The sequence below is a fragment of the Oncorhynchus masou genome, chromosome 22, assembly GCF_036934945.1.
Source record: "Oncorhynchus masou masou isolate Uvic2021 chromosome 22, UVic_Omas_1.1, whole genome shotgun sequence".
In the NCBI taxonomy this organism is placed as follows: Eukaryota; Metazoa; Chordata; class Actinopteri; order Salmoniformes; family Salmonidae; genus Oncorhynchus; species Oncorhynchus masou.
In genome coordinates this window covers 12,385,363-12,401,894 of record NC_088233.1, presented here as the reverse complement: position 1 = coordinate 12,401,894, position 16,532 = coordinate 12,385,363, and the positions used below count along the sequence as shown (strand labels likewise).

At 41.4% G+C, this 16,532-nt stretch overlaps 1 protein-coding gene across 1 annotated transcript; it reads left to right on the top strand.

Moving 5' to 3' along the window:
• The first annotated feature begins 1,225 nt into the window (after positions 1-1,225).
• On the top strand, positions 1,226-9,137 carry LOC135509024 (BLOC-1-related complex subunit 5-like). The gene is made up of 5 exons (XM_064929315.1): positions 1,226-1,412; positions 1,534-1,634; positions 6,073-6,216; positions 6,397-6,554; positions 6,797-9,137. Exons 2-5 carry the CDS (start codon positions 1,577-1,579, stop codon positions 7,028-7,030), a joined length of 594 nt encoding a protein of 197 aa, XP_064785387.1. The 5' UTR covers positions 1,226-1,412; positions 1,534-1,576; the 3' UTR covers positions 7,031-9,137.
• Positions 9,138-16,532: the final 7,395 nt, after the last annotated feature.

The following is a 16,532-nucleotide window of genomic DNA, read 5'->3' as shown; positions in this document are numbered from 1 at the left end:
ATTAACTGTCCACCCCTGAGCAGCCTCCTGTGATATACACACTCACACTACATTGACACTCCCACTAAAAACCCACATACATTCACACACACTACATTGACACTCCCACTAAAAGCCCACATACACTACATACAGTGCATTCGGAAAGTATTCAGACCCCTTGATTTTTCCCCACATTTTGTTATGTTACAGCCTTATTCTAACTTGATTAAATATTTTTTTCCATCTTCAATTTTTTTCAAATGTATTAAAAATGTAAAATGTAAATATCACATTAACATAAGTAGTCAGAACCTTTACTCAGTACTTTGTTGAAGCACCTTTGGTAGCAATTACAGTCTTGAGTCTTCTTGGATATGACACTAAAAGCTTGGCACACCTGTATTTGGGAAGTTTCTCCCTCCCATTCTTCTCTGCAGATCCTCTCAAGTTTTGTCAGGTTGGATGGGGAGCATCGCCTCCCTGACCAAGGCCCTCCTCCCCCGATTACTCAGTTTGGCTGGGCATCCAGCTCTAGGAAGAGTCTTGATGGTTCCAAGCTTCTTCCATTTAAGAATTATGGAGGCCACTGTGTTCTTGGGGACCTTCAATACTGCAGACATTTGTTGGTACCCTACCCCAGATCTGTGCCTCAACACAATACTGTCTCAGGGCTCTATGGACAATTCCATCAACTTCATGGCTTGGTTTTTATTCTGACATGCACTGTCAACTATGGGACCTTTATATAGATAGGTGTGTGCCTTTCCAAATCATGTCTAATCAGTTGAATTTACCACAGGTGGAATCCAATCAAGTTGAAGAAACATCTCAAGGATGATCAATGGAAACCAGATGCACCTGAGCTCAATTTCGAGTCTCATAGCAAAGGGTCTGAAAACTTATGTAAATAAGGTATTTCTGTTATATATATCGCCAAAAATTTGAAAAACCTGTTTTCACTTTATCGTTATGGGGTATTGTGTGTAGATTGATGAAACTAACTGCAGCTCTTTGTTAAGTGTTGCAATAATTTCAGTCAGAATACACTATATTAGGCCCAGCCTTTGGAACTTTGGTTTTCCTAGATATGGCTACTATATTGTGATCACTACATTAGTAGTAGTGGGGATTTATATTAATTTTATTTTCATGGTAGTACAGAATTGATCATGATTGATCGTACATTCCAGCACAGTAGATGGCAGCATGCACTTAAACGATTGTTTCCTGACCGCAATGATAGCATAGAAGAAGAAGAGGGGTGGTTGTGTGTTTACGGAAGTAGCTAGCTAGTTCTATATCTTTCAGCTTGTTAACATATTTACTTAAATTAATTATAGTTTGCTACATTATGAAACTATCATGATGGTAAAAATATAATAGCAATCAAAACAGGCGTGGTCTAACAGAACAAGATAAACACAACGAAGGTAAGAGATGTGCTAAGCTAGCTAACAGCAACTTAGCTAACGTGGCGTGTTTATCAGTCCAATGTCTGCGTGGTACAGCTAACGTTCGCTTGAAAACTAACTTCTCTATGTTTGGATGTAGGTCTCCTGGGGGGGTGAATTGAAGCCATAACATAACTGACACCATGGGGGCCGAGCAGAGCGGTGATTCTGAGCACAAACACACCGACTACAGTTCCTCGGGTAAGAAGGGAGGACCGGCAGGTTGTCTGCAGTGTTGGGAAAGATACCTTAATAGAAAATGACTCGAGTGGAAGTCACCTGGTAAAACACTACCTGAGTAAAAGTTTTAAAGTATTTGACTTGGAATATACTTAAGAATCAAAAGTAAATGTCATTGCTAAAAAACGAATTAAGTAGTAACGTTACTTTTAAGTATTTTTACTTGAGTACTTTACACCACTGGTCTGTGTGCGTCCCAGTAATGTTATTTATCCTGAAGTGTACACGTTCCCTACTTTCCACAACTCAAAACCATATTCCTTATACCAGCCATTTCCTTTCAAGTCAGTGAAAGGAGGTGAACAAGTGCATACTTTGGGAGGAAGGAGACGTAGCCGTTGACACACAAAGTTCTAATGCTATATTATTCCCTTAACTCTTGCACATAGGATACTCAAATGTGTACTTGACATTATTTTTTTCTATCAGCCCACTGAGAGAAGCACAAGATTGAACTTCACTCAATTTTCTAGAGTTTTCCCTGTTAACACTGTCAATGTTTCCTTTTATTGTGGGAATTGTGATCGAATCAACCCAATATTAGCCACTTCCAATGCAACATACTGAATCAAAATGAACTATGCAAGATATTTTGTTGTAGGCAGAACACATCAGAGAAGGATTCTGTTGTGCCCACAACTCAGCCTGTACTCTACACAGACCGGTGTGGCATAACCAATCAGAGCTGCAGTAGGCCTATATGCAAATAGACAATTACAATATATGGATCTGTGCCATTCACTTTGAACTGGATTGTGTTTACAGCTGTGGTTGTGAGTAGGGCTGTGGTGGTCACAATTTCATCAGCTGGTGATTGTCAACAAAATAACTGTCATTCTCACGGTAATTGACCGTTAATTAACATAAACACATTTAGCATCTCCAGGCTTCCACACACAGCCTACAAGTCATTTAAAAAAGTTGAATAAATCCATGTAATATAGTCTATACCGTCACAATAAATCCATTATTTATTTTAGACAGGTCTAAAGAAGCACGGTATGAAGAAAATGTAGTCTATTTCGGAAGAAAATAATAGTGTAACAGTATAACTTTAGACCGTCCCCTCGCCCATACCCGGGCGCGAACCAGGGACCCTCTGCACACAACAACAACAGTCACCCACGAAGCATCGTTACCCATCGCTCCACAAAAGCCGCGGCCCTTGCAGAGCAAGGGGAACCACTACTTCAAGGTCTCAGAGCAAGTGACGTCACCGATTGAAACGCTATTTAGCGCGCACCACCGCTAACTAAGCTAACCATTTCACATCCGTTACAATAGCATATTCTGAGTTGTCCTTATGTTAGGTCCTGATGCCCAAGTGGATGTGGGCAACACTAGTTCATTTAGTAGAAAAGAGTTATTCATTTTAGAGTTATTTAACTTTAGTTGTTCTACAAATGTTGGGCTATATGCTTTGATTTAATACATTGTAAGGCTGCATGATGCGACTAATGATGATTTGAAAAAAGTTGCTTGAAAGGCATGAGCTCTGCTTTGTTTTTTTGCGCAGGCTGTACACACTTCAATAGTCTCTCATTCACAATTTGACAAGTACTTGATAATGGTTCGAATTTCACAGCAGCATCCCCTTTGGGGCCTTAATGCACCCTAAAAAATACATACTTTTTGCGGCCGAGTGCTGCGTTGTGCCCTTTTCCCTGAGTGTACTGCGCAATCCAAAGCTGCTCTCACTCACATGACTCTCCGTCACCTGATCAGGTCTTTCTCACAGGCTACAAGTGAAGACGGGCACATCAGGGACGCAACTGCACTCATCCTTATCCAATTCCGAGGCGCATCTTGAAGATATTGGAAGAACTGTCCACATTTACTTTTCGTCAGCCTACAAGATGAGTAGGCCAAACAAACAGCAAAAGCACTAACCTATGTCAATCTACTATCCCACATAGTACAAAAGTCCACCTATTCTGTTCGAGAAATAAATATTCCAAACATAGTCTGGGACAGTTGTGGGATGCGATAGATCCCAAATTAATACAACCACTAGCATCAAAAAAACATGTTTTATGCAATGTGGCTGACACAACAGATCAGAGCATTTAACTTAAAATGTTGATAAACTATTAGGCTATTTATTCACATTATAAGTGCAGCAATGCACTCATGGTAGTAGGCTACAAGCGTGAATGTTCCATTAGTGGAAAACACCATTATCAAAAGTGACCGCAAATGCAATTGTGCATGTAATGCTTTTATTATAAAAGGTGCATTTTTAGGGTGAAAATTATCTTCTCCAAACGTGAAACTCACGTGCTCCTTATATGCCAGTTAGGCTCTACACCCCTTGTAAAGTGGATTAATGTGCTTAATTTTAAGACGTTATTTGGGCACTTTTAGTTGTGATACAAACTTGATTAACAAATATAGGCCTATGGGCTAGGCCACATGAGGTGTGCGACTATGATTCTAAAAAGTTGCAAACAAAAAGGCATTGTTTCTTATACTGGGCATCATTCTTCACAAGTGATAATAAATTGTCTTTTTATCATATTATGTCAGAGTGATTTAAAGGGACAATAAGAGTGGGAAATGGGGATACCTAGTCAGTTGTATAGGGAAAGGGGGATACCTAGTCAGTTGTAAAGGTGGATACCTAGTCAGTTGCATAGGGAAAGGGGGATACCTAGTCAGTTGTATAGGGAAAGGGGGATACCTAGTCAGTTGCATAGGGAAAGGGGGATACCTAGTCAGTTGTATAGGGAAAGAGGATACCTAGTCAGTTGCATAGGGAAAGGGGGATACCTAGTCAGTTGTACAACTGAATGCATTCAACTGAAATGTGTCTTCCGTATTTAACCCAACCCCTCTGAATCAGAGAGTTGCGGAGGGCTGCCTTAATCGACATCCAGCCATTTCCTTTCAAGTCAGTGAAAGGAGGTGAACAAGTGCTTACTTTGGGAGGAAAGTGGGGAACAGTGGGTTAACTGCCTTGCTCAGGGGCAGGCAACATATTTTTACCTTGTCAACTTGGGGACTTGATCCAGCAACCTTTCGGTTACTGGCCCAATGCCCAATGCTTTAACCCCTAGGCTACTGAGTGCTAGTGCTGAGTACCAGGCATTTGGCAAGTTTAGCAAGTTTAGTAGGCTACTAATGATCAGCAGCATCAGCGCTTGGAGAAGCCTAGTTACCGTTACCAGACTAAACGGTCATGTGGAATTTGACTGCCTTCATGTCTCGTGACCGCCAGTGTGGCGGTAATACGGGCACCACAACAGCCCTTGTTAGTAGATTCGCTTGTTTTGAGATCAAACACCACACATTGGTTGCTACTGTAGGCTGAATGGGTCCTCAGATCCTCAAAAGGTTCTACAGCTGCACCATCGAGAGCATCACTGGTTGCATCACTGCCTGGTATGGCAACTGCTTGGCAATACATCACTGGGACCAAGCTTCCTGCCATCCAGGAACTCTATACCATGCTGTGTCAGAAGAAGGCCCTAAAAATTGTCAGACTCCAGCAACCCTAGTCATAGACTGTTCTCTCTGCTACCGCACGGCAAGCGGTACCGGAGCGCCAAGTCTAGGTCCAAGAGTCTTCTAAATAGCTTCTACCCCAAAGCCATAAGACTCCTGAACACCTAAGCAAATGGCTACCCAGACTATTTGCATTGCCCCCTCTCTTTTACACTGCTGCTACTCTCTGTTATCATCTATTCATAGTCACTTTAATAACTCTACCTACATGTACATATTACCTCAACTAACCGGTGCCCCCGAACATTGACCCTGTACCGGTACCCCCCTGTATATAGTCTCGCTAATGTTATTTTACTGCTCTTCTTTAATTACTTGTTACTTTTATTTCTAATTCTTATCCATACTTTTTAAACTGCATTGTTGTTTAGGGGCCCGTAAGTAAGTATTTCACTGTATGGTCTACACCTGTTGTATTCAGTGCATGTGACTAATAACATTTGATTTGAATGCTAGAACAACTATTTCCATGTTAAAATGTTTTCGCAATTATTTTTGATGGTAGTCCTCTCTGGTAAGCCTACATTATGATCAAGTAGGCACAGTAGCCTTATTGGCCACCTTTTATAACTGTAATTAAAAACGTTTACAGCCTCAGTGTTCACAGTAAACATGCGTTGGAAGTTGCACAGAATTTTCACAACGTTCAATTTGCGCTCAGCAGACCTGAAATGTGCTCAGTGCTGAATTTTTTTTTGAGGGAACATTGGTTAAAAGTGCATTGTTTCATATTTGCAGGATGTTTCAAATGATTCCCTATTTAGTTCATTATTGCTGACCAGGGCCCATATTCTCATGTTGTTTTTTTAGGAGCCTCTCTAGCGGTTAGCTATCTTTCAACACAAAAACAATTACTATTGATGGAAAAATGTATTGAAATGCTTTGTCGTCGCAGTGGTGCCCTCTCCAGCGAAGCAGAAGGCTAAAATGGACGACATTGTGGTGGTGGCTCAGGGGACACAGTCATTGCGCAACATCCAAAATGACCCTGATGTCATCAAGCTTCAGGAAATCCCCACTTTTCAGCCCTTGTTGAAAGGTAAGCTAAGGGCCTCTAATCAAGATCTAGACCTGTCCTCTGTCTACAGTATTGTAATAATGTTCCATATGAGAATGTGTACAATTATGGATAGGCCTAGACATTCCTTTATGACCATGAAGTTGACAGAAAGAGTGATCATAGATTATGCTTTGAGGGTCAGTCTGTCCATGTCTCTAGGTGTGCTGAGCGGACAGATGTCCCCCAGCAGTTTGTGTCTAGAGAGGCTGGACTCTGCCCAGGTGCTGCAGCTCTGCATCCGCTACCAGGACCACCTGCACCAGTGTGCCGAGGCCGTGGCCTTCGACCAGAACGCCCTGGTCAAGAGGATCAAAGAGGTTAAAATCACCTCCCCCTGTCTGTGCATGCAGGCACCTCTCCTTTCCTTCATCTGCACTAGTCTGACAGACTGGAGTCTGGTGAAAACAGCTTCCCCAATAGGCCTCCATCTTCTTTCATTTGTCTTTGGGTTTCATATGCGCATAGATAAGGGAGGGGAAGAAGCCATGCTACGTCTATTGAAATAAAGACAATCTGAAGTTGTTAGAATGATCTCACACTTTCTCTCCCTCCCTCCCAGATGGACCTGTCTGTGGAGACGTTGTTCAGCATCATGCAGCAGCGTCAGAAGCGCTATGCTAAGTACGCTGAGCAGATCCAGAAGGTGAACGAGATGTCCATGATCCTGAGACGTATCCAGATGGGCATTGACCAGACCGTCCCCCTGATGGAGAGGCTCAACAACCTGCTGCCGGAGTGCGAACGCCTGGAGCCCTTCAGCATGAGGCCGGACGGGGACGTTGCAGCCAAGTAGAAATATCTCTGCCTGGTTATGCTGATACACTTACTGTCATGGCCCTCTAGTCTAGCCTTCACTGCCTCCGCCATTTTAAAAGCTCTTTATTGAACCATTCATGTCGAACAGAAGAGAGAGAGGGGGGAGGGGGGGAAGAAAGACTCTGCCCAGCTTGCTCCCCAATCCATCCTAAACCCTTCACATCCACAACTTACCGGCCCTGGACATTTAGCTCAGCCACTCAGCATAAGCAGTCCCGTCCCCATGCACCAGATGTAGTGGGTTTCTGGGACAGCTACATCAGGGGTTTGCATGTCGCTGAGTGGATTGGAAGACTGTAAAACAGGAAGTTTACATGATGATTAACTGAAGGGAACCTGCTTGGCAAAATGACTTCCAAAAATGACTGAATCTCCAGAAGTAATATTAGTCAAAGATGAACTCTGAAGATAAACCCCTGGAGCTTCAACTGGCAGTATTTTTGTTTTGGGAGGGGGTGACATTTTTATTACGCTAAATGATTTTGAGTGATAGGTGACTGAATATGTTGGATTCTCTGAGTTTTAAATGGCTTACATAACAAAAAATGCAAATGTTTATTTGGGAAATAAATTCATACTTGAGAAATTTGAATCATTTCAATTTCTTGCAAAGTGTATAAAGGTTCTTATACTGTTCCGTTTAAAGAATCAGTTAAATAATCAGATACTGACCCTCTCACTTGGATATGATTGGTTACAGGATATTGCCATTTGGTGTTATAACATAGTATATACACTTAGTGTACAAAACATTATGAACACCTGCTTTTTCCGTGACCTAGACTGACCAGGTGAATTGAGGTGAAAGCTATAATCCCTTATTGATGTCACTTGTTAAATCCACTTCAATCATTACAGATGAAGGAGAGGAGACGGGTTAAAGAAGGATTTTTAAGCGTTGAGACAATTGAGACATGGATTGTGTATGTGTCATTCAGAGGGTGAATGGGCAAGACAAAAAGTGCCTTTGATGGGGTATTGTAGTAGGTGCCAGGCGCACCGGTTTGAGTGTCAATAACTGCAACACTGCTGGGTTTTTCACTCAATAATTTCCAGTATGTATCAAGAATGGTCCACCACCCAATGGACATCCAGCCAACTTGACACAACTATGGGAAGCATTGGAGTCAACGTGGGCCAGCATCCCTGTGGAATGTTTTTGACACCTTATAGAAACCATGCCCAAAAAAGGCTGCTCTGGGGGCATAGTGGGTGCAAATCAATATTAAGGTGTTCCTAACGTTTTGTACACTTTGTGTAGGTTCCCCTTGTTCTAAGTTCCCCTTGTTCTGTGAGGATGTGGCCATTGAATTTTGGTAGGAGCTGAAATACTTAACATTGTCAAGCAAAGTTCTCTCTCTTCTCTGTAATGTTCAGTGTATCCTCATTTGAATTATGATTGCCTCTGTCTGTCTGTCTGGCAGAGGAAGGCATATCAATGTTCTTGGGACCTTTTTCTAATGTCCAAAATCACCATCTAATTCTAGTGATCCGTCAGCGCCTTTTCATATGTAAATTAACAAGGAGGATATTCCTTAACGTGCTTAAAGGGGAATTGTTTGAACATTGAAACTGGAATGGAAATGCGAGTCAGTCTGAACAGAGAACATCATTTTAGTGCAGTTCCTTTGTGGACTGAGTGTTCTACTCTACCTGCCTTTGTGCTGTGAAGTGAAGAATGGGCCTAGCCAACTGATCTTCATAGCCTGAATATTAATACACCAAGATAATCCAAAACAATTTGCCATCAGGAACTTTCATTTCTGAGAAATCCAATTTCCCCATATAGGCTTACTTCTCATTTGAATATAAAAGGGACAGTTTTTCTACTTTTTTGTTTCTGTATTCCGAATCGATCCACAGCGAGGAATATGAGTGAGAGAAGATTGAAATGGCCTGCTGTAAAGTGTACAGAACCATGGTTCTCTCTTTGTCTGAGGCTAGACTGGGCGCATACTAATGAGCAGCGCTATTAGCTGCCTGAATACTCTGCTGTTGTAGAGAACCCTTTTACATCAAGTACCTTGTAGTTATATGATTATAATTTCAAACTGGATAAATATTAAATGTTTCTCTGAACAGGCTATTATACCTTTGTTTGAATTATTTATTGGGTTGTAACTTTTAATATATTGCCAGAAGAGGAATGGAGATCAGCCGAATTGCATGTATTGACGGTCAGGGTTTCAGTTGGAATATGATTCAGCACTTTCTGCTATTTGACATAGTCACCTCAATTGTTTGATATGTTATAGGGTAAAGTTGCCCCTACATGCTGATCTTGTGTCAGTTTAGTATATTTTGGGACAAATGGTTAGAGTTAGGATTGGGGGAGAGGAAGCTGATTCTAGCTCTGTACCGAGGGGAAACTTTGATACAGCTACGACACAACCCACTAGGATGCAGCCAAGAGACTCAGGAATATGACATCATCACTGTCCCGCCTACTCCCGTTCCCCCTCTCCGGCGCTCAACGTCACCGGCCTACTAACCACCGGCCCTGGCAACCCACATTACACACACCTGGCAACCATCATTTCGCACACCTGCTCCCCATCATTATGCACTCCTGGAGTTCATAATTAACCTTGATTACGTCCCCTTTATTTAGCCCTCAGTCTTCAGGCAGTATTATATTCAAATCAAATTGTATTAGTCACATGCGCAGAATACAACAGTGAAATGCTTACTTAACCAACAATGCAGTTTAAAAGATACGAGTAAGAAATAAAAGGAGGGCCTCCCGGGTGGCGCAGTGGCCACCAGAGACTCTGGGTTCGGGCCCAGGCTCTGTCGTAACCGGCCACGACCGCGAGGTCCGTGGGGCGAACGCACAATTGGCCTAGCGTCGTCCGGGTTAGGGAGGGCTTGGCCGGTAGGGATATCCTTGTCTCATCGCGCACCAGCGACTCCTGTGGTGGGCCGGGCGCAGTGGGCGCTAACTAAGGTTGCCAGGTGCACAGTGTTTCCTCCGACACATTGGTGCGGCTGGCTTCCGGGTTGGATGTGCGCTGTGTTAAGAAGCAGTGCGGCTTGGTTGGGTTGTGTATCGGATGCGTGACTTTCAACCTTCGTCTCTCCCGAGCCCGTACGGGAGTTGTAGTGATGAGACAAGATAGTAGCTACTAAACAATTGGATACCACAAAATTGGGGAGAAAAAGGGGTAAAAAAAAAAGACTATGTAAAGGGGGTACCGGTACAGAGTCTATGTGCAGGGGCACCGGTTAGTCGAGGTAATATGTACATGTAGGTAGAGTTATTAAAGTGACTGCAAACAGTAGCAGTGGCGTAAAAGAGGGGGCAATGCAAAGCCTTTTGGACCTAGACATGGCGCTCCGGTACCACTTGCCATACGGTAGCAGAGAGAACCGTCTATGACTTGGCTGACTGGAGTCTTTGACAGTTTTTAGGGCCTTCCTCTGACACTGCCTGATATAGAGTTCCTGTATAGCAGGAAGCTTGGCCCCAGTGATGTACTGAGATGTATGCACTACCCTCTGTAGTGCCTTGTGGTCGGAGGCTGAGAATTTGCCGCACCAGGCAGTGATGCAACCAGTCAGGATGCTCTCGATGGTGCAGCTGTAGAACCTATTGAGGATCTGAGGACCCATGCCAAATCTTTTCAGTCTCCTGAGGGGGAATAGGTTTTGTCGCGCATGACTGTCTTGGTGTGCTTGGACCATGTTAGTTTGTTGGTGAAGTGTACACTAAGGAACTTGAAGTTCTCAACCTGCCCCACTACAGCCCGTCGATGAGAATGGGGGCGTGCTCGGTCCTCCTTTTCCTGTAGTCCACAATCATCTCCATTGTATTGATCACGTTGAGGGAGAGGTTGTTGTCCTGGCACCACACGGCCAGGTCTTTGACCTCCCCATATAGGCTATCTCGGTGATCAGGCCTACCACTGTTGTGTCATCAGCAAACTTAATGATGGTGCTGGAGTCGTGCCTGGCTGTGCAGTCATGAGTGAACAGGGAGTACAGGAGGGGACTGAGCACACTACCCCTGAGGGGCCCCCAGTACGCTTCTCCTGGTTTGTATTATCTTACGTTTCTTATTATTAAACACCTTCTGCACCTACTTCCTGGCTCCTTGTGTATACATTACAATCACACACAGCAGGGAACGTTCTGCTCATAGACATCATCAACAAAATTCACAGCCAGACAACACATTACATTTCCCTTTTTATTGAAATGCCACCACATTTATAAGTTGGTATGTTTATTTGTCATTTTTTTACCTTTATTTAACTAGGCAAGTCAGTTAAGAACAAATTCTTATGTACAATGACGACCTACCAAAAGGCCTCCTGCGGGGATGGGGGCTGGGATTAAAAAGATATAAATATAGGACAAAACACATCACGACAACATTACATAAAGAGAGACCTAAGACAACAACATAGCAAGGCAGCAACACATGACAACATAGCAAGGCAGCAACACATGACAACACAGCATGGTAGCAACACAACATGTCAACAACATGGTAGCAACAACATGGTAGCAGCGCAAAAAATGGTACAAATGTTATTGGGCACCGACAACAGCACAAAGGGCAAGAAGGTAGAGACGACAATATGATATACTACATAAAGTACTGGCTATTCCAAAAATCCATCAGAACTCAATCCACTGGTGTAGAGAATAGACTTGGTAAGGTAAATGCTCAGATCAACTAGTTCCTCCTTGCCCTCTGTGAAACATACAGGACATTGAGGGTGTCAGTGATTCAGTGCCACAGGGGCAGTTGTCATGACGGCAGAGTGACAGCATCATTTCTCCTTTTAAAGGCCTGTGGCCAAACATCTCATTATGGCTCTGCTCTGCTTTCTGTGTGTTTTTTTTCTGTCCGAGAACAAGGTGACATTGGGTCACATTAATGAAACGCATGGAAAATAATTACTTTGTCATCTTACGTTTCATTTATTCCCTCTCACCAGAATTCAGCTTAAATTCCTTGAAATACATTTCAAGTGGGCTTGTATTGACAGCAGGTCAAGACAACCCTACACGTAGCAGGCCTACATTAGATGATTCATCCTGAAATATATTACTGCTCTGCAATCTGGTTTTGTAGTTAGTCACTTTTTCTTTTCTTTGCTTCTTCTGTTAAAGGAAACAGTATTTTGTTGTCCACATCACCCATGATTATACTGTCATGTCTGTCAAAGTCTCTGTGTGTTATTCACAGAGACAACTGAGCCAGTCAAGCCCCTAGTCTGGTAGCCTGCAGTGGAGGAGTCCATGTCACTTCTTGTGATCAGAAACCACTTTTAAACTTTCATCAGGAATGTTTTATCTATGTTCTTATGCAGTGCAATATTTGATCAGATTGAAAATAAAATGAGCCAGATCAGTTGTTCCATTTGCTCTTGATAAAATGGCACTTGAATCTACTTCTTGTTAATTAATGACTTTGTTAGGAGCTGTTACTTACTATCAATACATGTTCTATAAATCTAATGTTGTTAATAATGTGCTATCCTGTCATAAACGTATGAATTGTGATTTCCCTCTTATGTATTCTAACCTTAACCAGTCATTGACCCCCGCTTCCACATTAACCTGTCACTGGGCTCTGCCTTTAATATTCATCGTTAACACAATATTTGGATTTAGATGGACTTGAATACATCAGTGACAACAACCCCCAATATTGGGTAGGAGGAACCACCTAATGTAATGCAATCATAATTACGTTGGAGCACTTACTGTTGGAGCGTGCTCTATTGAACAATGCCTGATTGGAAATCCATTATTTATTCCTTTCAAATGCAGATTATTACTTTGTTTTAGGAGAACTCTTCTCTTAAACAGGCACTTGTGGTTGATGCTTTTTGCTTTTGAAGTTCACATTGAAAGGAAAACAAAAGGCAGGGTTTTTCCCATCACAATGCATATCATTAATTATGCAGAGTATATCCTTCATAATTATTTTTATTAAGTGTTCAAATCAAATTACTAAATTGCTATAATTGGGTGGAAATGAGAGATCAATAGACGTGCAATACCAGTCAAAAGTTTGGACACACCTACTCATTCAAGGATTTTTCTTTATTTTTTATTATTTTCTACATTGTAGAATAATAGATAAGACATCAAAACTATGAAATGACACATATAGAATCAAGTAGTAACTAAAGTGTTACGCTTTGCACACTCTGCATTCTCTCAACCAGCTTCATGAGGTAGTCACCTGGAATGCATTTCAATTAACAGGTGTGCCTTGTAAAACAATCTGTGGAATGCATTTGATCTAATCTGCAAAATTGTAATTATTCGCCTACCTCCTCATGCCTTTTGCACACAATGTATATAGACTCCCCTTTTTTGTACTGTGTTATTGACTTGTTAATTGTTTACTCCATGTGTAACTCTGTGTTGTCTATTCACACTGCTAAGCTTAATCTTGGCCAGGTCGCAGTTGCAAATGAGAACTTGTTCTCAACTAGCCTACCTGGTTAAATAAAGGTGAAATAAAAATAAATAAATAAATAAATTTGAGCCAATCAGTTGTGTTGTGACAAGCTAGGGGTGGTATACAGAAGATAGGCCTATTTGGTAAAAGACCAAGTCCATATTATGGCAAGAACAGCTCAAATAAGCAAAGAGAAACCACAGTCCATCATTACTTTAAGACTTGAAGGTCAGTAAATGCGGAACATAAAAATAATTTTTTAAGAATCTTCAAGTGCAGCCGCAAAAACCATAAAGCGCAATGATGAAACTGGCTCTCGTGAGGACCGCCACAGGAAAGGAAGACTCAGAGTTACCTCTGCTGCAGAGGATAAGTTCATTAGAGTTAACTGTAAAAGTAACAGACACATCTCAACATCAACTGTTAAGCAACTGCGTGAATCAAGCCTTCATTGTCAAATTGCTGCAAAGATACCACTAATAAAGGACACCAATACGAAGACTTGCTTGGGCCAAGAAACACGAGCAATGAACATTAGACCAGTGGATATCTGTCCTTTGGTCTGATGAGTCCAAATTTGAGATTTTTTTTTTTTTTTGTGAGACGCAGAGTAGTTGAACGGATTATCTCTGCATGTGTGGTTCCCACTGTGAAACATGGAGGAGGAGGTGTGATTGTGTGGGTTTGCTTTGCTGGTTACACTGTCTGTGATTTATTTAGAATTCAGGGCACAGCTAACCAGCATGGCTACCACAGCATTCTGCAGCGATACGCCATCCCATATGGTTTGTGCTTAGTGGGACTATCATTTAATTTGTCAACAGGACAATGACCCAACACACCTCCAGGCTGTGTAAGGGCTATTTGACCAAGAAGGAGAGTGATGGAGTGCTGCATCAGATGACCTGGCCTTTTAAAATTGAGATGGTTTGGACCGCAGAGTGAAGGAAAAGCCACCAAGAAGTCCTCAGCATATGTGGGAACTCCTTCAAGACTGTTGGAAAAGCGTTCCAGGTCAAGCTAGTTGAGAGAATGCCAAGAGTGTGCAAAGCTGTCATCAAGGCAAAGGTTGGCTACTTTGAAGAATTTTAAATATATTTGTATTTTTGGTGGTTCCATGTGTTATTTCATAGATTTGATGTCTTCACTATTATTCTACAATGTAGAAAATAGTAAAAAATAATGAAAAACCCTTGAATCAGTAGTTGTGTCCAAACTTTTGACTGGTACTGTATATTTGCATAATTGAAGAAATACACTTTGAATCAAAATCACAGAAAACTGAATTTGTGGGTCTGATTGAATTGGACCCAAATAACCTTTGTGAGCTGAACTTGAGCTGTCTTCGACAATATAGTTCACCCATGCTCCGACTCTCTACCCAAATCATTTCGACCTCAAGCAAAGCAAACTTTATTCTCTTCGATTACAAATCAGTTCCCAGGGTGCTTTGTGTCTGTCTCTTAATGACGTGGTTTGCTGCCAGTTACTTTAAGGTGATTTTGGCAGTAGGTAATTTAGAGCATGCTGATGGTGCCCCATTCACTCCCCCTGTTTTTCAGGTCATCAGTGCTAATGTACTTATAACACATATAAATAATCGTATTGAATATTTCTTTGAATCTCACAACCAGAGATACACACTGGCGGCATCTGATCTGTGCAGTCAGTGTTTCTCCTATATTCATTTAGTAGTGGCGTACCACCACTGTTAAATTGTTGCCTCCACTCCCAAAAAACAAAAAATATATACACTGAGTGTACAAAACATTAAAAACACCTTCCTAATATTGAGTTGCACCCCCTTTTGCCCTCAGAACAGCCTCAATTTATCTCTCTCTTCTCATCAGATCATCTGAGAAGCCTCCAGGGTAACTAGCTAGCTATCTTATAATACTGGAAGTCTCTGCCACCACTGCTGAAAGAAACAAACCCAGAAGGAAACTATTTGTACAGCAGAAAGAGGATATTTTCCTGTTCCACTTACGTGGAATCTGAATCTGGATGCCACTCTGCTTCATTAAATATTCAGTGAAATTAGGATTTCCCACAACACCTCAAAATAGAGGATATGAAAAACTCTGACTCTTCCAACTCCACAGGGATAGCCAGCCCGAACCTACATGGCAGGTTGGCAGGCTGATTAGAGTGACGACCTTTGTAAGAAGTCCTTTGCTCTCAAAGCATTGCACACGCATTCAACTATGCATTCACCTTTGAGTAACACTAACCTGACACTAAAGGATAACCTTGATGCTTGTCAATCCAAGCGTGTAATCAGAGTATGTAAAGAGACAGTAATTAGCATCAGGGAAGCGTAACATTGACTTTGCCCTGGTTAAAACTTCCAACTATAAGAGCAGCATAATGTCAATCCAGTTTTTATGTAGTGATTTACCTATTTAACGTTTCAATATAAAAACAATTTAAGGGAAACCCAGATGCAGTTATGTTTATAAAATATATAAGTTATCTATTTACATTTTTTTTTCAATCACTTGTGTGCAATTTTCACAACAGCCCAAAAAACAAAACAGATCATCAAAATGCCAACTCTAAGCACATTTTCAATTGACTGAGTACAACAAACAAATTCAAAGTAATTTTTTCATCAAACTTTAATCAGTGTTTCATCTAGAAATACATGTTTGACATTGCAATGCATGTTCATATATAGTAATTGCCTTCCACAATGCAATGCTCACATTACTCTACTTTTTTTGTAAAAATACATTTGACTATTTCTTAATCCAACTACTCTTTATTGATGATCACTTTGGTAAACCTATATAATTTACATGTCAACTGGTCTGTCTACTGCAGATTTTGAGAACTACATAATGAAAATGTATTTCTGTAGAAACAGAAAGTATGAAATATGGTTTAATCGAATGTGCTAATATGATGACAATTTGTATTTTATTTATTTATTTATTTTTAGGGGTAGATCAGCTTTAATATTGATTGTAGCTTCCATCAATGTAATCACTTCCAATCCCCCATATATTATTTTGCAAATATGTATATATATACACACTACTGTTTAAAGGTTTGG